The 24,665-nt window shown below is 46.5% G+C and overlaps 2 protein-coding genes across 2 annotated transcripts; both read left to right on the top strand.

The window, feature by feature from the left end:
- The first annotated feature begins 1,808 nt into the window (after positions 1-1,808).
- LOC125720127 (proheparin-binding EGF-like growth factor) lies at positions 1,809-5,213 on the top strand. The gene is made up of 6 exons (XM_048995253.1): positions 1,809-2,074; positions 2,540-2,731; positions 3,072-3,234; positions 3,774-3,929; positions 4,043-4,126; positions 4,310-5,213. Exons 1-5 carry the CDS (start codon positions 2,032-2,034, stop codon positions 4,113-4,115), a joined length of 627 nt encoding a protein of 208 aa, XP_048851210.1. The 5' UTR covers positions 1,809-2,031; the 3' UTR covers positions 4,116-4,126; positions 4,310-5,213.
- A 923-nt stretch (positions 5,214-6,136) lies between these two features.
- pfdn1 (prefoldin subunit 1) lies at positions 6,137-24,524 on the top strand. Its single transcript, XM_048995254.1, has 4 exons — positions 6,137-6,202; positions 7,254-7,420; positions 12,424-12,508; positions 24,143-24,524. The coding sequence occupies exons 1-4, from the start codon at positions 6,170-6,172 to the stop codon at positions 24,224-24,226; spliced, it is 369 nt and encodes a 122-aa protein (XP_048851211.1). The 5' UTR covers positions 6,137-6,169; the 3' UTR covers positions 24,227-24,524.
- Positions 24,525-24,665: the final 141 nt, after the last annotated feature.

Here is a 24,665-nt window from a genome sequence, read left to right as displayed (position 1 = left end):
TGTATCAATAGTACGTATATCGGAGCGTGAATACGGGCCTTTTCAAAGCGGAACGTTGCGAGTCCACGTTCACTTTGCTAAGATATGCTAACCTATCTTAGGCCACTAAGTGTCGCTATATGACGGTTGTTTCAGGAGCTGAAAGTTAAATAAGCATGCTGTGTGTGCATGTATATTAATGGTTACAATGAAACGGAATCAGAAATTATCTCGAAATGACTTGTTTGTGAGACCGCACATTGCACGACCACACAAGGCAGAAATAGATATCACATACAACAAACATTGTTGATAATGCGAAATGGTCAAAATGTACCCGCGACCCTGAATAGGACCAGCGGTTTCAGAAGATGTATGGATGTATGGATATAACCTATTCCTCAAAATAACTAAAAGCAGAGACTCGACCCAGTAATTGTACAAAAAAGTTGCCTATTTTTGAATAACTTTTCCGTTTTCCGTAACAGCAGTCCAGCACAGGTAGAAAACGCACATCCACAGTCAGAGGACTCGTATACAAAACCTAACACCCTCAAGCAGCGAGGAGTCAAATAAAGCAAAATTTTTTCTGGGATTATTCAAAAAGATAAGGTGGGCTTCTAAGTAATGCGTTTCTGCATTGTCGGTCACGGCGATGAAGCGCTCCGAGTGCGTGAATGCAAGCAGGTGAGGTGTAGTCAAACGGGGCTTTATTGTAACACCAATAATATTCAGTAAACAAATTTCACTTTCTTCGATTATAACAATGGTACTTTTTGTGTAACCTTTTGTCAATCTATAAAATTGCACGTATCTAAAGCGTTTTTGTATTAAACAAGCAGCAAGTCTAAGCTACAGATTCATAAGATTAATGTAAGTTATTGAACATATCCCGATCCCGAAAGCTGCACGATCAGTGCAGTAGCCCACGTACTCCTATTGTCAGCTGTGAGCGCTTCTCGCCAGCGATGGTCGCATTACTAATGACATTAGGCATGGAACTTCTTAATACTGTGCTTTCTTACATATTCCGGATTTCCAACTCTCACGCATCTGGCGCGACACTCAGAAAGTCTTACGGCAAATCTATATTGTTCAATTATAAACCTGAATTGGTTACATCACAAGATTTATTACAAGGTAACAAAACGCTTACATGCATGTAAATGCGTGTGTGCGGACTTAACTCGAATTAGAAATCTCATGTCAGCTAGTTGACCAAAGTTATTCATACATTCATGAATCAACAGTGAAATAAGGCAACATTTAGAGTGCAGTTACATATATTTAGCAAACACATTTGTCCAAAGCGACATATAAATAACATAGATAATACACGTCACATATTATTAATCACAGAAATACATCCGCAGTTCATTTGCATTTATTTATTTTGCACACCCATCCAAAAGTTAAATAATAACATATTATCCCACAATTTCAAATTGCATTTTAGATAGCTCTAAAACAACAATTTAATTGCGCATTTTTATGGAGTATGGAGGGTAAGTCTTGCGTATTATTAAAATTATAAGTTATGGAAATATATTTGACAGTGCACTCATTATAGGCTACATAGATGAGATGATTAGATAAGATACAATAAAAGAAAAATGGATTCCAGTGTAACATATGAATTATTTTATTTATAGAAATTAATGTATTTAAAATGATCACCTATAAATGCGAATTTATCAAACATATAGGCCTAGCCGAATACGAACTTGATGTGTTTTAAATTAAGTATATTGGTTGGTTAGAGGTAGTTTAATTAAATGAGGCGTGGCCACGGTTCATTGGGAGGAAGCTTATATATATATGCTTGGACGGAGGGCTAAAGCGTCTTTTCACTCTCATTATAGCCCGAGTTGGAAGCGAGGTTACTCTGCACAAGGACTCCCACGGGGGACGATTTAGCGCAGGAAATACGTCTGTTTTTGGAAGAAAACTGCCGTAACTTTGGAAAGGCGGCCGGCTAATATCTGTGTTTCATATACTCGGAATATAATATTGCATTTTCTTGAAAAAGATCACGAGCAGAAACGGAAGATTATGGAGTTACTTAAAGTTCTCCTCTTGTTCGTCCTCTGCTTCGGTAAGTAGAAACGTAGTTGGCGACCGTCTATTAATAGCGCTTAAATCATCGTTTTATAATGTTTTGGTAGTTTATCTTGAATCACACAAAGCGTACTTTAATGAATTTACTGAAGGGAAATGTACGAACCGCTTAAAGGAAAAGGTCGGTTTGCTCATCAGAGTTGTTTCTGTCCGTAATTGGGAAATGAAACGCAACTTGCATAACTTTTCATACCGATGTAACTAATTTTTTTGTGTTGTGCTCATTGTTAATTAGGGGAGCGCCGCTTATTAAAATAGCAGCTATTAGTAGATCGTAGTTTAAACGCTGCTATAAATATCAGTCCTACTCCAGCAGTTCATCACCCGCTAATATATTAATATTAAGGTGTACATTTTTTTCACATGGTTGTAAGTTATTATTAGCGCCCCGACGCGCCTATAGTCATGGTCAGACGTTTAAACGGCTGTGTCTGTTTTGCAGTCATGGTCTTGCTTGCCAGCTGCGCCTCCGTCGGGACGCACGACGCAGAAAAGCCGGCGGAGACTGCGGTGATCAATCTGATCCCTTCAAACGAAGGCAGGCGTGAGGACGACAGGGGCGAAGTGCCGTTTGAGCACTTTGAAGAATATGACGAAAACCTTTCTGGATATTATGAAGCCGAACTTCCCAAAGGTATAAACAATCGGACTGGAATGAGTAAAAGTCACGTAACAAGTCATCAGCTATTTGCGTGTTTTCGTATGAAACGCCGCAGAGCAACGCAAGGTTAACTTCCTCCTTAAGAAATCAGAGAATGGTGAAAAACTTGGAGAACCATTTGTTAGTCAAGAATCCTTCCGTGGAAGGACAGTCAGATCGGTAATTGTGCAACCAATTTTTTTTTACGCTAATAGTTGAGGAAGGACCTGCACAGCATTTCAATAGGTGATCCATGCTATAAATGCTCGTAGTTAATGAGTGTATTTGTATCGTTACAGTCCACATGATGGTAATGACTGGTATGTCTTCACAGTGGCTTTCTCCATCAAGCCTAAGGATTTGGCGGGAGTCCCTAACAAAGACGGGAAGAAGAAGGGTAAGGGTAGGAAGAGGAACCCGTGTCGGAGGAAGTACAAAGATTTCTGCATTCATGGGGTCTGTCAGTACCTGGAGGAGCTGCGCTCGGTGTCCTGCATGTACGTGGATCCTCCGATTTATTAACGACTTTGCCATTTGCAGCCTTAAATCTCTTGGCCCCCCAAGCGTGATCTTCTAAAGTTACAGTCCTTGTGTTGTGACCTTGTCTAGTATACTGCTAAGTCCTCACATGTAACCACTTGCCTGAACCGATTCCTTCAGCGTAAGCCAAGTATCTGGAGTGTGGAGTGTTGCGTCCCAGCCTAGGTCAGGCGCAGCAACAAGGGGTTGACCTATAGGGCTAGAATATAAGCCGGCCAATCAAGACCAGGATTGGGAACTGCGCCTTGAGCTCAATGAGCAAAATTCAATACTAAGTGTACAAGGTGTATTTCGCTGTTGCTGCTTTCCCTCATCATATTTGACCTTTTAATGAGGTTGGAGGATTGGTTTCAACATTGGTAGGGACCAAATCAGCCCTAAAACCCCTAAACTCACACAGTACTTCCACAGCATTGGTAGGGACGTGTCCTTACAGGCCATACCCAAACTTGTATCCTTGGGGTTCAGTGACTCATGGCTTGCTATTCTCGTGTAGATGTACTGCAGGATACTCCGGAGAGCGCTGTCACCTCTTCAGCCTCCCCGTGGGAACTGAAAAGAGCGGCTATAACCGGACGACGGCGCTAGCTGTCATGGCGGTGGTGCTGTCCTCCTTGTGCCTCATCGTCATCGGCATCCTGCTGGCACTCAGGTCGGTGCGACTCCCTCTGCCGGCTGGTTTCTAAAGTCCTCGTTTCGCCCCGCTGTCGCCGACCTGCCTCGGGTGAATCCTTTTCAAGACTTGTTGGCTAAATTCTGTTTCAGGTACCACAAACGGGGGGGATATAATGTGGAGTCTGAAGAAAAGGTGAAACTGGGACTGGCCTCGCACAAGTGAACGAGGGAATGGTGAGCGCTGTGCAACCTGACCACTCTCTTGGGGTCAACAGTTTGGGTGTGTGGCGTGAAGAGTACTGTTTTTTTTTTTTTTTTTTTTTTTTTTTTTAAACAATGGAGGAGGGAAAAATGAGATGTATTTGTATTGGCCCGTGTGTTGTGACCAGGCTATTTTTCACACTGTGTCTATTTTAGGAAAGCAAATGGAATTTCTACCTCAATGAGAAATGGAGAAGTGAAATGCCAAAGCGAACCCGTTTGGGATTAAGGGACAACTTGTGTGGTTGGTGTGACTGCTGCCAATGAGGACCCAAGACTGAAACACTGAAACGAGTCTTTGAAGTCCACAGACGGGACGTAGCAGCCCAGTGTCCCATAAATTAGGATGTATGCTGTCTTTTAAACTGAACGGATAGACGGACGGGCCGAAATGAGGAACGATGTGTGCTGCTTTAGGCTGTGTTGCGTTTCCCTGTCATGGGAGACATGCGGTATCCTTTTTTTTAAGAAAGGTCTTTATTTGGTTTTGAAAGGGTTGCGCTTTGTGTCCCCCTGCTCTTTTTATAATTGTAAAACTCTTAATTTATTTATTTAAATAGTGATCCTGCTATTTATTCACTTCACACATTGTCGAGATGCACTACCAAAAATGTCAGGATTGTGTTTTTTTTTTTTTTTTACTGATACTAAAGTGATATTTTAACTAAATAAATGCATTAATTGAATGCTTTACCTGTGGTTTACAGTGTTTCTTCATCCTAATTGTCTCCTGGCATTTTTACAAATCTGTCAATGCTGTAAAGGTTATTACACCAGCTGAATGTTGAACTGCTTAGTGCAGAGTAAATGGTTAATGTTGAGACGGCGAGTTGGAGAGGAAGATTCACACTAACTACTACAATGTACTACTGCGTTTTTAAACTGTTGCTTAGTTCTGCTATTTGTGTACTACTAGATAGTAGTCTGCCAATGCTCTACTTAACCAACACTATGAACCAGTCCCTGAAACTGTTGGATTTCACCATAACGTTTAAATCATCCTATAAGTAATAATTTGTATATCAGGTATGAAAGGAAATAAACCCCAAGTTCAAAATTACACTCCAACTGACATTTTGTCATCCATTTTCATGATGACAGTGAGGAATCGTAAAGCAACCAATGCTGATGGAATATAGTTAGTTCATAGTCTTCCTTTACAAATCAGTGAGCAGGTTTCTGCTTGTATACACACACTAAAGGCTTCCAGGAGATCCTGCTGAAGCCATTTTGATCCACTTTTGGGGGCAGGGGACTAGCAGCATAAGCTGAATGGTGACATGGTGAGTCCACCATTGCTGTTCCTGACAGGAAGTGGACTCAGGAAACACTTCCTGTTGCAATAAGACACAGCTGTGGCATCTGTTTGTGCGTTGTATGAATCCTTATTTACCTTTATTTTACAAGGAAAGTCCCATTGAGATCAAACATCTTTTACAAGAGAGACTCACCCGGGTAGCAGCAGTGCAAACTTGCATCCTTATAGTAATGATAAAAAAAAACAAAACAAAACCGCAACAATAAATAGTACAAGTATGGCCCGCTTATGGAAACACACCAAATTTACTTCCCAGCAAGGGATCGGAGTTCAGAAATGTGCCTTTGTGGTCTTTTTTTAGCGTTTGTTCCACTAGCATAATTGTATGCTGGCCAGACATTCCTGACCACTATGAAATCTGGTAAGAAAGCAGCTTTGCGCTGATTCCAAAGCAAGCAAACAAAAGAACATGCACACAATAAATGCGCGCTCACGCTGTAAATGCGACCTCACTGGGCACCAGAAACACCAATCGAAGAGCTACTGTTCTATACTGTAATGCTGACAGGGGAGAATGGCGGAAAAGCTATTCACGTAATTTTTCATTATACTCTGTCTGTCCGTCCATCCATCCATCCACCCACACAGACACTGACACAAATATGAAGTGTATTTGAACAAAATGAAAGCTGGAGAACCCCCCATCCGCCCCCCGTTTTGACTTTCGCACTCAGTGCGCATGCTCGCTCATTTGCAATATGGCGGCCCCCGTCGACCTAGAGTTGAAGAAGGTACCTTGCTCCCGTTCTGCCTTTATATATTGTCAGATTATATATCACGCTCTGTGATTTCACTAAATACGATGGGCAAGGCACGTTTTGCGACTGTTGTGAAGGAGAATGTTGTTAAATGCTTGGTCGCGTGTGCGGCGCGTCATAGGCGTGTCGCACGCTGCCTTTTTTGTCACTGATTGTATTAATGTCTTGAGCGGGTATATTTTTATATAAACCCATCAGAGCTGCTTATTGGGTGCTATGAAATACGACGTCTATATAGCCGTGTTTACAAAATGTGTTATTTTAAACACGCGATGCCGTAATTAATGTATAAATAACACCGTTTATTTCACGACACATTCGCGAATTTAATTAAAAGGCATGCGTCTGCTCGTTATAACTGACATTTGCAAGTAGTGCAACTAACTAACAGGAAATGGGTAACGATCTGCTTAAGTCTTAGACGCTACGCTGTGGCCCCTCTTGACAGCATTCAAATCGTTCAGGAAACCCAAACCCTGTGTCCCGGTTTGAAAGCGAGCTGCCCGCCAGCACTAAAATATGGAGTCAGTTATCAGGCCTTAATTTCTTTAACATGCGTCTCTTCTTCCAGTAAAGCATTTCTCAGCCTTGGCGGCATATCGATAGTTGCATCGTTTAAATCAAGGCAGTATTTATGCCCTTACGTGGAATCACGTATTACGGCTTCTTATTCCCTTTTGACCAAGTGTAATAAAAATTTCCTTTAACTAATATTATATTATATCTGGCGTGTCGCTCACGCAAGGCATCTTACGGGAAATCTGTATTATTCTACTATAAACCTAAAATTAGCTACATGAAAAGCGTTGGAGTAGTTTGCAAAGCCTATAGACGATTTGGTAAATAATAAAACTGTTACATACGTGTAACACGCCAGTCAGCTGATCAAAGTTGGTAAACCTGATGTCATATTAACTACATTATTTTGCATTTATTATTGTTACATGTAACATTATTTTGCATGCATGTTTAACTGTGTCCCGATTAGATTTAAGTGTAATGACACCTGCACGGCTCCTTGCAGGCTTTCGCCGAGCTGCAGGCCAAGATGATCGACACGCAGCAGAAGGTGAAGCTGGCCGACCTGCAGATCGAGCAGCTGAGCCGCGTGAAGAAGCACGCCAGCCTGACGCACGCGGAGATCAGCGCGCTGCCCGGCAGCACGCGCATGTACGAGGGCGTCGGCCGCATGTAAGTGGCCAGGCTGCGTTTAACCGGAGCAGAGTCACGATTTATAGCGGTCATTCGGATGGCGCTTCGCTTCGGACTCATGTCAATCGGCCACGCAAGCAGCAGCAGCAGCAGCACGTGGTAATCGGTATCAAACTGGCAGCTCTTCCAGGAACTGCATCTGAAAACCGGTACAAGAAGGATCAGTTTCTTCTGTTCCGTGACACGTTATTTTTGTTCGTGTTTATGAAGAATCAGATCGCATTTTCTGTAGCTGTGGAGTTTCGCTTTGGTTGGTAATGATGGAGCTGTGGTTTTTTTGGGCTGAGGGCATAGATGTTCTGATTATGATGGCATGGTCACACATCTCCTGAGCTCGGCGCTGTGTTTGGGTGGGAGGTGATGGTGCTGGTATTTTCGTCGAAGGTGGTGGCTGGGTAGTTCGTCAAGGAGCCATGAGAACAATAAACCATTTCTATTATGATTATGCAGTGATTCAAACATTTGGAAATGTCCCTGTGTACATTGTGCATGACAGACGAGTTGATCTGGAAAGTGTCATCTGGTTTTTCGCTGAGCCACATCTATTTGTGGTAGGTTCGTTTGCCAACGTGTAAACAGTGATAGCTCCTGTCGTTTGAGTCGTCCTGTAGCCTAGGGATTCGCATGACATATTCTTCTTCAGCAATGTGAATAATTAATACTGCCTGCTGTATATCACTTTGCTGGTGGATTCATCTGTAGTGATTTCACGATGCTACCGAACAATCAAACTGTACAGCGGTGACAGCGGTCTGCAGGGCGTCTGGCCCTGAGACATTTTGACGAGGTGTGGGTTGGTTTGAGAGCAATGCAGCACCAGATGTTGTATATTGATAGCTAGTTGGGCTCACCTCTTCAGGTGACCGTGGTCATGTGTCCAGAGAAGTGGATGCTTTACTTTGGAGTTAATATTTCTAAAGTAAGGCTAGATGCCAATAGTCTTAATGAATCACCATGACATGAACCTCCTGTCAGCTTTGATGCCCTCAGGGATCTTGGGAATCTCCCCAACTTGTCTTATTTTGACTAGTTCCACACCCCGTCCTGACACCCCCGGAAGGCATGCGGCCTCTTAGCGCTGTCGCTGGTAGAATGAATGGACTTTTTCTTTACCCTCATTGACTCCTCCTGTGTGGTCTGAGAAATGGCCAGAAATGACTGGAGGAGCATCTCGAGCTTGGTGCTCATGAAGGGGGTGGTCATGAAGGGGGTGGTCATGAAGGGGGTGGTCCCTCGGTCAGGAGGCCGCTGGGCACGCTGCTCAGAACAGAGGAATGCAGAGGGTAATTCTGAAAATGTTTGAAGAATGAATGTCTAGACTCCAAAAAAAAAAAAAATAGAATTAGCATTGCCTGGAATGTTGTATTTTTTCCTACATAATGCTTCAGTACCTCATGTAAGGGCTTGGCTGTGCTGTGCCAGTTTTAGCCGTTTCACTCATCTGTATCATGTACGCAAAATGACGACATGCCTGCTTTTCTTTGTCTTGCGTTGACAGTTTCTCCCTCGTAACACTCAATAGTAAGTGGAACCGCAGTGAATTTGGCTTCGGTTCATGCCCGTTGCAACACTCAAAAACCGTCCTTTGTTTCTAATCGTTTGCCACATGCAGTCCCTGCTTGTAAATAACTTGAGTGCACCACTCTGTCCTCCCCTAATCATGGAGGCGGGAGGGTCAACGCTGGCAGTTTTATGGGAGGAGAAAAGGGGGATGTCTTACCTTTTGTATGGAAAACGACACCGGCCCTTGCAGAGTTCAGTTCCAGATGTTAGGAGCCACTGAAATAGGAGAAGTGTGAGTAAGTTAGCAGTGTCATAAAGCCTTTGGTGAAACGACAGCAACAGATTTGGCGCAGCTATCGCAGTGCAGACATCTGTGCTTATCAAGATGTTCAGCGAATAGCCGTCAGCCTGATCTGGTAATAATCTTACAATGCAGATGCCGTCTTAAAGGCCCTTAAGCGTGCATTTCTGGTATTGTGTGATAATGATCTTTAACTATTGATATTTACAGTCGATGAATATTCACTCTATCTGCTTTGCTCTGGTTTATCTTGACCTCGTCGCATATTATTACGGCGATAATATGCGATTGTTCTGTCACCATGACTTCAGAAAGGATTCGTTGCTCACTGAAGCAAGTTCCGAGTAAGCAGTACCGTCAAATCCACAAACTTCCCAAAGGACGTACCCCGGCCCTCATTTCTAGTATAATTGTAAATGATTATTTTTGAAAATTGATTTATCAAGAGGCTCTATATATGAATATAGGTAATGCTGACCTTATACCGAATGATTTAACTGTTGCAGACAAATTTCAAATACCGAAATAAAAGCGCGAGAGAATTTCTAGAGTTGTGACACCCTCCCGTCATCTTGATCGTTGGTGGCCGGGATAGCTGTCTAAAGTCAGTCTTTGTCTCATCTTGCCGTTCCGTTAAAATCAACCGTGTTTAACATTATAATATGTCTTTAGTCTCGGCTCATGCAAATTATGAGATGGACATTATGGGCGCGTTGCTGTTTTAATGCAGCAAAATGACATCGTACTTTTGTTCAACAAAACCCACGTCTAAAGTTAGTGGCTCATGCCCTGCTTCTCCCTGAAAGGCTTAGGTGGAACAGTGCTGTTCCCATCGATGATGTACTTGCGTTATTCCACCTTGCGTACGAGCACGTTTGTTTCCTTGGGCGAAAAGCGATCCAGCCTGCCGTTCAAACACGCCATTGTAATAACAATCCACTATAGATCATGCACCGCTGCCCTTTAAAGGTGAGGTGATGCGCCATTCTGATTGGTTAATTGTTCATCACGCCCAAAACACGTCTCTGAATAATTAAGAATGTTAGGACAATCTTTTTACGGCCACATTTTTCCTCCGTCAAATGTTAGTTGTGCTTTGCGCTTTACGCTTTGCGTTAGTTTAGAATAGATTCGTTTAGAATAGATTCCTCTTCATGAAGTTGTCCAGGTCTAGTGATTTTGTTTTTTTTCATTCTGGGAAAATTGGGAAGGTAGTTTCTCCAAGGAAATGACACACGGTGCACTGAACTCTCCCCCCTGTAATCAATGTGTGCTCCATGACGTTTAAGAGAAAATTACTTCTGGTAAAAAGGGATCATCGTGGATGTTGAGGTTGCATGCAGCTGCCAGACGGACTTTCCTACACCCTACCGCTGTGTAAACAGCACAGTGGGGTGAGCCTGTGTTATGTGCATTAACCACCCCCAAGGGCTCCCGCTCAGTTAAAATAAGGACCCCCACCTACTGGAAAATCGAAGGGGAGGAAAGAATTTCTAGTGCGTGTTTTGGAACCAGTGGTGGTGGATGGTGATTATCAACAGCATCTCCTGAGATGGAAAGACACTAACATCAGTTGGTCTTTCTTAAATCAGCACTCATATTTGTCGGCCTCTCTACGAAATACCCATGCTCTGTCAAGCGACACACTTAAATACCCAAACCTGTAACCCGAGCTGAAGGGATTGAGTGATTCTTTAGCTAAAAAACCCAGAGAGGGGTGGTGAGCGTCTTGGCAAGCTAAGTCTCTGTGATCTACCAAAGCCAGGGCTCAAATCGTCGTTCCTCAGATGTACATGAGCCTTCGAGCATGGTGCTTAACCCCCCAGCTCCAGGGGTGCTGCATGTTACCTGACCTTATGCTCTGACCCCCCCAAGATATGGAAAGCAAGATGGTGTAGGTAGACAGAAGAATTCCTTGTACTTGTGCAAATGGCAGATAAAGGGTTTTGTTTGGAACCAGAGTTGGAATTCGGTCAGGCACTGGTCACGTGACGGACCGTTTGGGCCCCCCCGGCGTTGTGTGGTCTGCGTCGGCTGAGACGCTTCGCTGTGCACTAATTGAGGGTGATGATTGCTTTGCATAGTTCACGTGTAGCTGTGGGCAGTCATGCTTGTGAGCCTGCAGCTTAGTACCTGGGTGCCTGACTCATTTTTCTATTGATACGACTTGAATAGTTTAGGTAATTTGAATAAAAGGGCAGATTGAGCGTGAGCCCGGTGCTTTGTTATCTCTGAATCGTGATTAGCAGGGGGTCATCTCAAAGTGGGGGTGTCGTATAGAGCTGATATATCAGGGGGAGGCCAGTCAGCACGTTCCCAGCAGAGCTGAATGGAGAGCGGCTGTCAGTCAGCGTGGCTCTGTTATTAATCTGCCCGATTTTAGTACCACACACCTAGATGGCATCCGTTAAGGGGGACGCTCTGATTATGAGCATCGAAAATGCTAAAAGGAGCAACTTAGTTTGAAGGACGTTTAGGGTGATGTCTTATGTGACATGCCGGTACCATCTTTGTCAGGCATCCCAGGAATGAACGCTGAAAAGGTCACCGATTCTGACAGAAACTTAAACACTGCAGGTCTTTGATACTTCGGGTAACTGTCACAGTGCAGGTCTTTGATACCATGGGCAGCTGAGGCACAGTGCAGGTCATTGATACCCTTACAGAGCTGGGGGCATGCAGGTCATTGATTCCAAGTTCGGCCCCTCCCCTTTTTGTCATCCTATTTCACTTGTTTTATCCTGTTCCACATCCTCCCTGTGATCTTCGTCTTGCGGTCTGAGGTTGTAGAGTGAGGGGGGGGGGCCGGGGGGGGAGTGAAAACGCAGTTATTGTATTATCTTGGCAGCTCCTAGGGAGTTTTCCTTTCTCGACGTATGAATCGCTCTCTTCATGGCTGACATTCCTTCCATTACCTCTATCGGGTCGCCATGAAATGACACTGAAGGAAGTGGCAACTGTGGTGTTGCATCCATGCGCGTTGCCGGAGGTTCGAGGAATGCGACCTAGATCCTCGGTATTTAAGTGGTCGTCTCGAGGCGCAATGGGTTGACAGGTCGTCTTTCATTCGCAGCAGTTTCTTTCCGGCATGATGATCTTGAGCTCCTGTCTAATTTTGCTTCCCTGGTTTCTCCTGGTTTCTCATTTCGCTTCCTTGGTTTTTTTTTCCTGCCGCCAGGTTTATACTGCAGTCTAAAGGTGATATCAACGGGCAGCTGATGGAGAAGCAGAAGACAGCCGATGAGAAGATCAAGGAACTGGAGGTCAGGCCTTTTGAAGGAGGCACTGTGTACCCCCTGGAAAGTCATAAAAAAACACATGCAGCACGTGTACTTTGTGAGTCACTAGTGGTATCCCCTTAGTAGCCCTGAGGGATTCTGATCATAAAAACTTTGATCATTTTTAATTTGGTTTGACATACCCCCTGTGCAGTCATCTTCAAAGGTCCCCACAGTGAAGCCACATTCATACCACTTTGTATTTTTTACAAGGTCCCTGCTTTGTGGCTCTGGGAGATCACGGTATTGGAATTATGGTTTATTCTGTTCCACAGCTGCACGTTCCCTCTTCACATACATACCATGCATATTTATCTGATGACTTTGTTCTTATTCCTCCGAAAAATTGTTTAGTTTGTGCCAGTGGGGCCCTTCTGTCAGCCTGAACGTAACATAAATAATGATTGCTGTAATTTTGCGGACGCTTAAATGCCTCGATAATTATCTAAAAAACACAATGAAATCACCTTACGTGGTCCTCATACCATTCTTTAGCCTTATAAACAGGGATGCACATAACTGGTATGCAAGTACGTGTTAACCATTAAGAATAGCACGTGCGACAATTGATTGTTTGTAAAAGCACAAATGCGTACTTATTTTATGTGCATTTGCGCTGCTATGAAAACAATATATAATGTATTTAAATTTTTTTATGCTAACTTGACTTCATTTGCAGTATACGGGTTAAAATGCAAGGTGTTTTCTTGTCATAGCAGTGCAAATGCACATAAAATAAGTAGTTTGTGCTTTTACAAACAATCGATTGTCGCACGTATCGTTCGTGAATACGTACTTGCATACCAGTTATGTGCATCCCTGTTTATAAATCTATAAATAATTTATAAATAATATTTTTAAAGTATTATTTTGAGCCATTTTTTTCTGTCACAGGTGGCTAGATTAAATGACACTGCACTTAATATGGTGGGCATTGCATGTAATGCATATGTATTCCAAATGAAACTTAACGCAATAACGTAAACCGGACCAGATGCTTTGGAATCTCTATGATGTTATATGAAAATCTTTAACTGGTAACTATGTGTTTAACCATCCATTTGCCCAACCCCTTGTTGGGTTCCCCTGGCTGAAATAACTTGTCAGTGATTCAGTTTATCTCATTCCTTTCGCCCCTTGCTCAAAAATGAAAGACCTGAATCCTCGACGTTGGCCGGTGCGAGGGGCCATTCATTTAACGACTCCTCTCGGCACCCGCCGCTCCGTCGGATGCCAGCCGTCCTGGTTTCGCTGCTTGTCACAGAACAATGGCCAGTGAAAAGTTGGCGAATCAGCCGCCTCCAGTTGAACTTTGCTGTAACCTTTACTGTGGCCAGAAAATGCAGTTTTTAAAAGGGAGGGGGGGGGGGGGAAGAAGAATTGTCTAACTGATTTGTTCAGCGATAGGTGGCAGGATACCACAGGTTTCTAAAAATAAGAGAGCTTGCCGGGCAGGCTTGGGTCATCAGACTCCAGTTCTTGTCTGCACTTTGAAGACAAAGGAGGGTGATGGATGAGGAGGAAGGGGAAACGGAAGTCGTGGAAAAAAGGGGCATTCGAGAAGGTTGTTTGAGAAGGTCGCCTTGAAACTGTGGAGCCCTGTACAGCTTAGCGGCTTGCTACGGCGTGGGAGGGTATGGGAATGCTCTTTGTGGCACGAGCCGGGATGTGGAAATCAGAATGGCTTCACGCGTTGCTTCGGTGTCAGGGTCCCGATGTGCTGCGGTCGGTTTCGCCATTGTTCATTTCCCAATAATTCATCGTCTCTGTTAAACGGACAACTTTTGTTAAGACTCTGATGAAGCTGGCCCGTGTCTGCGCCACGTTGGGATCCCTTTCTGGGTGAAATGATAGGGGTGTAGCGATACACAAAATTCATGGTTTAGTGCAAACCTCAGTTTTGGGTTTCAGTGGGGAAAGTGGAACCAGCAGCCACCATGGGGTGGGACATAGTCCGCAGACAGGGTTGTCTCTAGAGCCCTAAGGTCAGTCAACACAATTATGGCACCACATAGTTCAAGACCTCCAGGTCAACCCTGGGAGTGTTGAGTAGTTCTAACACTTTGCATGTATTTTTATCAGGTCATATTGTTTTGTTGTGTGCCTCCAATATGGGGTTGCTTTCCAGTGATTCCCTTGTTGCCTTTTGTGCTGAGTTGGCACCTCTTCCATGACACGCACACATTCCACTGGGCTGGTGAGCGCCGTGTGGACCCTCTGTGACCCTCTGTGGCCTTTCTCATGTCTCGGTGATTCTCCTGAGTGGTAGCATGAGGAATGTGCCTGGCCGCTAGTGATGGCACGTAGATTCTCCCTGAGTTCACGTGAGCTATCTTTACATCTACCGTCTTCAGGGAGTCAAGCCTCGATTTATCGCTGCGGAATGTATTTTCTGCTTCTCCTCAATGTCGATGGTCCTTGGCACGATAACGTATTAACAAGAAACCCAACATGCCACGTAGTTTTACCCAGTGTTCTCCGCCAACTGTGCCATTACTGCCCAATTGGCTGTGGGTGAGGGAGGACAGACCGAGGTTGAGGGAGCTGGCTCACGGGTGTGCACGAGTTTTGCCTATTCTTTGAGGCCTTTTGGCTCACTATGGTATGGAGGTGATTCACTGGGGATTGGGCGGCTCCTTCTTCACTAAGGCCTCTCCAGACCAGACCAGACTAGTCCGTCCCGACCCCGGGGGTGGATGCAGATCCCTGTTTTCACATGTCACCCGAGCTCAGGTGGGAGAGCTACCCCAGGCCCCAGCGCTTTGAACGGGATACATTTCCTTATCCGGCCCTTTGAAAAGTTTAGTGTGTGATGTTAGCGCGGTTCCCTCGGTGCTTGGCCCATTTCTGACTTCCTTTTGGCGTTTGCTCGATGCTGAGAGTAGTGCGGGTGTGTCTGTGTGACTCACCCTGCCGTAACCCCACATGGTGCCAAGATGGCTTGCGGGCTGCATCCCCACTCCTGACCCACTCTCACTTCTGGGCCCTTTTACTAGGCCGCTAAGTTGTATAGTAGTTGTGGTAATGACACCGATTGTGTGGGTTTTTCCCGACAGATGTCAGCCATCTGCCTGGTTCTGTCCAGGACAGGGTCATGGTGAGCCTGGAGCCGTTCCCCGGAATTACAGAGTAGGGGCTGGAATGCCAATCCATTGCGGAGCAGATACCATCAGACCAAATATAATGTCTAATGTAAGATGGATGGATCCAGACTATTTGAGGACTAGCTTTCCTGAGATTCCAAAGGCCGACCTCTGGTTAAGCAGTAGGGGTTTGGGTGTCACCGGTGACCCCCGAGACAAATTTAAAGGTACTGTCTGAAGGAGTGTGCTTGTGCCACTTCTCAGTGCCTTGCCTTTCGAAATGCACACAGTAACACGAAGAAGATGGCAAGAGTCAAACTGAACCGACTGCTTCCTGACAGATTGCCTCACTCTGGATTAAAGGTACTAGACTCCAGCAGTATGTGACACACGACCTATTTTGCTCAATGGTTTTTGTGTGTACAATCTGATTTAAGTCACTGAATTTAATCATCCCATATATGTCCATGTGCCACATGGAGAGCAAGATGGGCAAGGGAAAGGCTGTTTCTCCATGGGGATCGATAAAGCATCGCGTTTTTTGCTGTTATTTTTTAAGGTGCATCTTTTTTGCGGGTTTATGAAGTTTTAGCTTAGAAAATCAAGAGCTGGTTTTAATACCAGTTATGTGGTCTGTCTTGGAGTAGGTGGGTTCTGAGATGTGAGCAAGGTGCTGTTAGCCGAGACCCTCCTTCTGAGTTAAGCCTCATGGCCTGGCCCATCAGTGGGAACTTGCTTTCTACATCTTCTTGTGTAACGGAAACAGGCCAGCAGAGCACTCATGAAGTTATGCAGTTATAAAATGATTAATCTTATAAATGTATGGAAATGTTTATGAACCGGTCTTAGTTAGTGGAAAAAAGTCTTTGCTGAAGTATTCCAGGAGCTGGAAGCGGGTCAGTCGAGAGGGCAGAGACTTTGCAGAGTCTGGTATGATGATTGACTTCTCAGCTGGGTAGCTGGTGGGGAGTGAGCGAGACTCATGCCCGGAAGTTTGGGAGCAGCACAGCGGCCGAATGGCAGGATAGCGACTCGCTAGAGGCGACGTGACCACATGCCAGAGTTCCGCCTGGGTTGCGTGTGTCGGCGCCAGATTCCGGTGAAATCGAGGGCCGAGTGTCAGCCTGCCCTGTGAGTGAGCTCATCCAGGGGGCGGGTGGGCGTGGAAGGGGCCTTGACGGCCGCCAACGTCCCTCTCCGTCATGCTGCGTCTTGCTTTCATTTTTTCCCCCTCAATGAGTCTGTGTTGATCTGGTATCACGGGGAAAACTGCACCGCCGACATACTGCTCCTACACACACAGCAGCCAGATGCCAAGCTATCAGTCTCAGACTCAAGACGCTCTTGCCAGGCTTTCTTTACAGCTTGGGGGTCCCACAGTTCTTAATTTCCCTGTTTATTCGGTCCTACAGTTTCGTTGCAGGGGGTCTTCAACGAACATTGTAGTTATGTTCCTGAAAACATTGAACACAAAACTGTTTATTGTAATTGCTAAATAATAAATATTAAATGTACTGTGAAATTACTAATAATGTAAAATAATATTTTAAATTATTCTTCCTATTGCAATCTGGCTTTCTTGGTTCTGAGGTTTAAGCAATATAATCTATTCATAATTATAGTCATTTATATGGCTTGACCTCACCCAGCCAACACTAACACTAATAATACGAGTACAGTGTGCATTGTACTTTGCAGCCTGTGAGTTCTATTAAGGGATTTTCTCAGCCAATAGAATCTCATTTAACAATTTGTAACAACAGCCTGAGTGCACATATATTCTATTTATATCAGGTTTACTGTCCCTAATCCCCTAAATCGACGACCTGTATGCGACATCGGCATGACGTATATCAAGGACCCTCTGTATTTTGTGTCAGCTTTTTACTATTTTGTTGTGCATCCATCTTCCAACCTGGTCAGGGTTGCTGGGGGCCTGGACCCTGTAGTAGGTGCCACAGGGTTGAGGTACACTCTGGACTGGATAACTTTCCATCATTTCTACGCCATGAGCAAATAATACATACCAGTCGGTTGAATTGTTTGAGGAAATTTGAGAACCTGCAGAAAGTGGCACACACACTAAACCGGGGTTGGCATTGAAGCTCTTGGTCCTGCAAGTATGAGACTACAGTGCTATTCAGCGAGTCACCATGAAGGTAACTATGACAACGGATGCTCAGTGGGTTTGGCCCTGCCCCCTCGTCTATGGCCTCCATAACCTGGGTTGGGTTCCATGTTGCTGTCGATCATGTGTTTTGTTTTTTTTGAAGGTCCTGATGGTGGTGTGGACCCGTAGCTGGCATTGGCTGGCATGAACCACGTGTACCAGATTTAGCAGGGCCCCTGGTTGGAATGGGCGAGTGAGCTCATTAGTCTGGATGCCCTGGCATGTGACTGCATAGGGACTGTTAATTTATGATGTAGTCTGACATCATCGTATCCACTATCCCTCTCCCATGATTATATCAGGCAGCGATGACTTCGGTAATTGTTCTTATAGTTTGATCTTCACTGTTAGGAATGTGGGCCACAGTCATCGGGGGGGGTTGATTCAGGGGGTTAGGTCTCTTTGCCTGTGACTGGAAGGTCACTGGTTCAAAACCCATCTTTGGCAGAATATTTGCATTTTCGTTGGGGGCTTAAGCGAAGGCCCTTAACCACCTCCTGGGGGGTGGCAGAAAAATGACTCGCATCGAATGGCATATAAAGTGGCTGCTGGGTCTACCAGAGCTCGATAGTTCTGGTCCAGAAAGCTAAAAATCCAGACCAAGATTTTGTTTCAACCAACCAGCTGAGTATAAAGAGTCACAGTCACAGAGAACTCAAGTGGTTGGCTGAAACAAAACCTCGGTCTGGATTTGTACTTTCTGGACCGGAACTATCCATCTCTGCCGAGTTCTTCATATTAACCACATTGACCAAGGTGATGAGGTTAACTAGGCTGAGCGGGTTAACCACCCCTGTGCCTCGGATTATTTTGTTCCCCCTCTGTCTAGTTGAACCTGGCTGACTCCGGATAAATCATGCTGAACCAAGCTGGATATAGTTGCCCCGCCCCCATTATAAGTAAGTCTGTATTGGGGGGGGGGGAGAGAGGGGAGGAAACCATGATGTGACGCAGATGAAGAAAAAAAAAAACTCATTTTTTGTGCAAGTCTTTCGTTGTGTGCAGTGACGTGGGGTTTAATCAGCCCTGAAACTCCTGTCAGTATTGGCCGGTCTTGGACCATGAGGAGAGGAGTCCTCTTATGGAGCAAGGTACTCGCACAGTACCAGTAGCTTGACACTGGTAGCAATGACCAATGGGACTGCAGTACACCTGTTACCCGTACCTGCCGGTATCGGAGATCTGGTCTCAAACCTGTAATCGCTCCTGACCAGCAAGGCTCTTCAGTTCTAGAAGCATATCAAGGTTCTGCCCAGGTGTGGATGTGCATTGAGATAACGGTGCATCCCTGCCTTGGCGAGGGAGTTGGTGAGCCCACATCTCTCCTTCCTGGCTGTTTTTCTGCCGTTATTTTGAGCCACTTGCCCAACGCTGTGGTTTCCGAGGCCGTCCTGCGTCACCCCGGTCTGCCGTGTTTTCACTTCGGGTGTATTTTAGGAGTTTTGAAACGGCCAGCGGTCTCATTTCTCTCTCCCTCCGGATGTTTTTGCCGTCTACACTCATGACTCGGCGGAGGTGGGAGGTGGGGGGGCATCCTGCTCAGCGATTTTTATTCTTTTTTTTTTTTTTTTATTATTATTTGAGCGTGCTTGGTGTCAGGCCTGAATGGGTGATCGGAGCCCACCTGAGTGCTTGTGCCCAGACCTAATTCCTGCTACTGGGGGGGGGGGGGAAGTTCCTGAACGGATCTTAAGATCAGCATGTGCTCCCCTGTCGAGCGCTGCGTGTGTGCTGTCCTGCGGTGTCTGCAGGGTCCGTTCCAAACCCAGCTGATATCGATTTCTGAGCCCGCCAGAGTTCTTCGTTTAGTCTATTTAGACAGAAGCGACATGTTACTGACAGAGACGTATTTATATGATTTATTTACATGTGTGTTTTTCACCATTGGATGAGAACGACGGTCGTTTTTAGCAGTTTACCCAGCATGCTTTGTCCACTTCCTGTTCCTGTTGTCCTTGACACAGACGCCATCGTTGCAACTTCGGTCGCAACCTCGTAGTTGGTGGTAATGTTACACGATGTCATGGTAACGAGTCTGCATCAGCAGTTTCTCTTGTTCGGGATCTGTATCGGAGTTTGGGACAGGCTCGATATTTAGTATTGATATGGCGAGTCGGGCAACAAAGGGCCCTTTGAGTTGGGTCTCGGCACGGTTTATCTGCTTCGTCATCAGTGCCTCTGACAGTCGTGACTGAGCCTCAGAAGATCGTCGCGTACGTGAGAGGGCCTATTCACTGTGCAACAATGGAGGCTTTGGCTCCCGGACCGCTGACACTCACCCGCAGAAATGCCACATCTCTTTGTGCTGCAGTCTGCGTTATTTCCACGGGCCGACCTTCTCTTTTCTGAGGCTGTGCCCGGCGCTGTCCCATCTTCCGGTGGTGGCTCATCGCAGCCCGGTTGACATTTAGAGCATGTGTACTGCTTCACGGAGGTTCGTAGGGTATGCACTTGTATGTTTCAGGCCACTTTTTGGCACTTCAGAGAGCTTCAGGGAGCCTTACGGAGCTTCAGGGAGCTTCAGGGAGCCTTGCGGAGCTTCAGGGAGCCTTATGGAGCTTCAGAGAGCTTCAGGGAGCCTTACGGAGCTTCAGACAGCTTCAGGGAGCCTTACGGAGCTTCAGAGAGCTTCAGGGAGCCTTGCGGAGCTTCAGGGAGCCTTATGGAGCTTCAGGGAGCCTTACGGAGCTTCAGACAGCTTCAGGGAGCCTTATGGAGCTTCATCTAGCTTCAGTTGGTGTTACAGAGCTTTCACAACGCGCTGATCTGCACGGCGATGGCAGCAGCTGTTGCACGTGTGCGATGCTCTCTGTGTGCAAACGTACGCCTGGTGGTCCAAGGGTATGACAGGTGGGGGGTGTGGGGGTGGGGCGCTGCTGGATTGAGCCGGACGTGCTCAGTCCTGGGGCGTGCCCACACCACGGGATTTTTGAATGGACACGTTTGTTCAGCCAGCAGACGTCGAGCCCGTAGCGCAGCCCTGCGTGGGAGTGGAGCGCGCAGACAGCGGTCCTCAGAGCGTCTGTGTTTGTGCGGCCAGTGGAGGCCCCCATTTGAGGGCCCAAGCGTGTCACAGCTCTAACAGCCTGTGGACGCCCTGACAGAACTGTCCCATGATGCTCGGGGCCTCACCATCCTCTGCGAGTTCCCTGTGAAGTGTGAAGGCGATGATGCTGACACGCATTCCGCAGTGAACATCCTGGGGAGATTTATGGTTTTGCAGTTGGGGGGGGGGGGGGGATTTTATTTGAATTTTTGTTTTGTCCTTGAATGGGAAACGCTGCTGCTTAAATGGGTAAGATGCTTTCTTGGAAAGTCACCTTGTGAGTAATGTAAGGGGTATGTAATTGTGTGTCACTGGCATTATTCTTGCTGTAGCCCCAGCCTCTGTCCATCCGTTGCCATGGAGATTGCATGCCTCCCTCATAGGGAGGGACCGATCCACATTTTTTCAGTTTCGATCCGATTCCAGTACACAACTGCTGACACCGATAGGATTCTGATGCAAGGGCTCTTTTTACTTTCATATTTTAATATAATAAAGATGTATAATATGTTTATACTTTATATTATTAATATTTTAAGCTAGTAAATACAGATGAATAAATGTATGCCAAAAAATCTTTAATTAGGGTCCCAGAAACATACGTAACGTAATGTTCTGCCTCATTTGTACGTCTTGTTTTAAGCGTTTTTCAGGCATTTACAGTTCAATTTCATTATCTTCCAAGCGAGGATTCATAAGTGGCAAATGCTTAAAATACCCCACAATTTTTCTCCCACTGGCAACAGCGTCACTTACACTTCGCTGCAATAGCGGCCCCTCATGTATCACAAGACGTAGCGAGTGTGCAAGACGGCTCCAGCTAGCGACCCTCAAATCATCCACTGCCTTTTGCAGATTTCTCACGTTGTCTCACACAATTGCGTGTGCTTTGTTCAGTGGGATTTTCCGCTAAACGCTACTCCCACCTCTCTGAACTTTGTTTTTACAGATTGCAAATCGCCGTGCTACTAGTCGCTGTTAAAGGCGTAAAATACCTCCAGATCGTCACCCTCTTATCTGATAGTTGTCCCTACGCTGCCCCTACTGCGAAGGGAATGCGCATGACGTCACAGCAGGCGCCAGCCACTGCGCTCACACCCGCCGAGTGGCGAATTGACTGGGTGGCACCGTTTGCGTTCAGCTTGAATGCCGCAATCTAAAACGGGAAAGAGCTGCGATCGATCGTACAAATTGATTTAACGAGAAATAGGAGCTATCTTTTTACAGTCTGCCAAAAACGAAATAAGTATCGGCTATGGATCGGTCACACGTGGCCGATATCCGATCCGCCTGATAGGTATGGATTGACGCCGATACCGATCCCAAATTTTGGATCGGTGCACCTCTTCTCTCTCTGCCCCACCGTTGCTAACAGGGTCCCTCAGAAGCTGTAATTTCTGCTGCCTCTAGCTGGGTCACCCTGCTCTGTCGGCCCTCTGCTGCCTGAGTCACTGTGGCTGCTCTGAGAAAGGCAACCTTCGTGAAATCTGACAGCCGTCACGGAGGAGCGCTGCGCCGTTACTCAGACTGCTGTCACTGGCGTAAATTCCGGAAATGATGGCGTCTGAGACGCGTCTGCTGCCAGTACCAGACTCTCATTTCTGGACCCACTTGTGGAGCCTCAGTTTTGGGAGGTCATACGATTCTGGGATGAGTGACAGAAGTAGTTCCTCAGAATAGGTGGTTTCTGTAGCTCACCAAGTTAAAATACCAAGTTAACAGTGTGAGGGATGTGGGTTCGAATCCCAGGGGCTGCACACACATCGTAACGCTTTCCTGTGCCACGCGTCGCTTTGGATAATGTGTTCGCTTGGTCTCTGTGGTGAGAAAGAGCAGCGTTACAGAGCTTGAGAGCTCAGCGAGGCTTATAGAGCAAAGGGTTATAACTAGAGTGAGGCGTGACGTCAGGACTCGCACTGCAGATAGAGCAGGGAAGCAGTTAAATGCGCTGAGCATCTCTGACCGTTGGTGCGAGGCCCCCCCGCGAACGGACGACCTTGAGGAGGAGGGTGGTCCTAAAGCAGACAGCCTGTATTGGGGTTCTGGTTGTGATTTGGTCTGTAAGAGCAGCTGAGCAGCAGTGCCATCAGTGCCCCCCTCCCAAGGTGGGTCTGCTGGGATCACTGTGGTCATCAACCCCCCCCCCCTCCCCCCCTTCCATGGTTCTTCACCGCCCAGGACAGTGGGCAGACACTGGGTCCATTACATCAGCCTCCCCCACAAGTGTGTCTGGGGCTTTCTGGCTTCCAGCCTGACCCTGGAGTCTCTCTCTCTCTCTCTCTCTCTCTCTCTCTCGCTATAATTGGATTCCCTATCTCTCTTTCTCTCCCTTTATCTGGGCCTCAGGGTCTCTTCCTCTTTCTGTGTACCTGAAGTTTCTTTTCTACCTCTCCCTCTCTCTTTTTACCTGTAATCTCCCCCAACCCCCATTCTGTCTCTCTCCATCTGTCTACTTGTAGAATCTCTCTCCCCTCTCTACCTGTAGTCTCTCTCCCCTCTCTCTACCTGGTCTCTCTCCCCCTCTCTCTACCTGGTCTCTCTCCCCCTCTCTCTACCTGGTCTCTCTCCCCCTCTCTACCTGTAGTCTCTCTCCCCCTCTCTCTACCTGTAGTCCTCTCTCCCCCTCTCTCTACCTGTAGTCTCTCTCCCCCTCTCTCTACCTGTAGTCTCTCTCCCCCTCTCTCTACCTGTAGTCTCTCCCCCTCTGAGCTCTCTCTATAACTGTAGTGTCTTCCTCATTCTCATATCCCTCTCTGTCCCCCGGTGGATGCACCATCCTCCTTAAGCTCTCCTGTCATCATTCCTGCAAGCTCCCGCTAACCCTGAGATTCAGGTAGGGCAGTCGGTCCTGCCTTTGACCAGAGGTGTCAGACATGCTTCATTTAGGCTGTCTCGTGGGGGTGGGATAGGAAGACTGCCAGTCTATTGGCTGTGGACTTGGGTGACTCTGAAGTAGTTCCACTGTCATAGAGCGATATCCCAACATGCCCTGGGTTCCTGCAAATTTGCTTCTTACAGTGTTCAGGGGTCAAGCCTCTGTTTTTGAACCTGTAATCGATTGTTGTTGCTGTGGTTTCTGGGGTAAAAGTACAGGCTCGTGTGAATCAGGATTGTGTGGGAGCGGACCAGCGATGAGTCGCTGCACCCAGTGAGGTTTTGAGGTGGTGCTGGCCCAGCGCTGGCCCGGGCTGTCTGGGTCTCCCTAGTCTGTAGGTCTGGGACTTCCTGCCACCGACTGGCGCTGCCAGACAGGACGTCATCTGCACTTGACTGTGTGTGAGTGGGACTGAGCCACTTCCTGTTGCTCTCGTCTCCTGCAGCAAAAGAAGACCTACCTGGAGCGCAGCGTCAAGGAGGCAGAAGACAACATCCGGGAGATGCTGATGTCCAGGAGGGCTCAGTGAGGAGCCCTAGCGACCTCAAGGAAACACACACACACACACACACACACACGTGCAAGCAGGGCACTCTCACATCATTCCACAGCAGCTGGACTATGCAGTAGAGTCCATGTTTTTGCTCCCTCCCAGCTCCCTGCCAGACAGTCCACTTATTTGGAGTTGGGAGGGAGTAAAAACATGGACTGTCTGAGGTCTGGATTAGGAAGCACTGCATTTGAGGTGTGAGGAGTGCATCGTCCCAGCTGGTCATTTCCACACACTGACAGTCACTGAATACCAAGCGGAGTTTCTGATTTGGGGGGGGGGGGGGGGGGCTGGGGGCTGGGGGGGGGGGCTGGGGGCTGGGGGGGGGGGGGCTGGTGCTCTCTCACTGTGCCACTTTTGTTTTGTTTTGTTATATTGTTCAACCAAATATTTATGTACATGGAAATAAAGTTTGGTT

This window comes from Brienomyrus brachyistius, chromosome 24 (assembly GCF_023856365.1).
Source record: "Brienomyrus brachyistius isolate T26 chromosome 24, BBRACH_0.4, whole genome shotgun sequence".
Taxonomy (NCBI): Eukaryota; Metazoa; Chordata; class Actinopteri; order Osteoglossiformes; family Mormyridae; genus Brienomyrus; species Brienomyrus brachyistius.
This window is presented reverse-complemented; position numbering and strand designations above follow the sequence as displayed.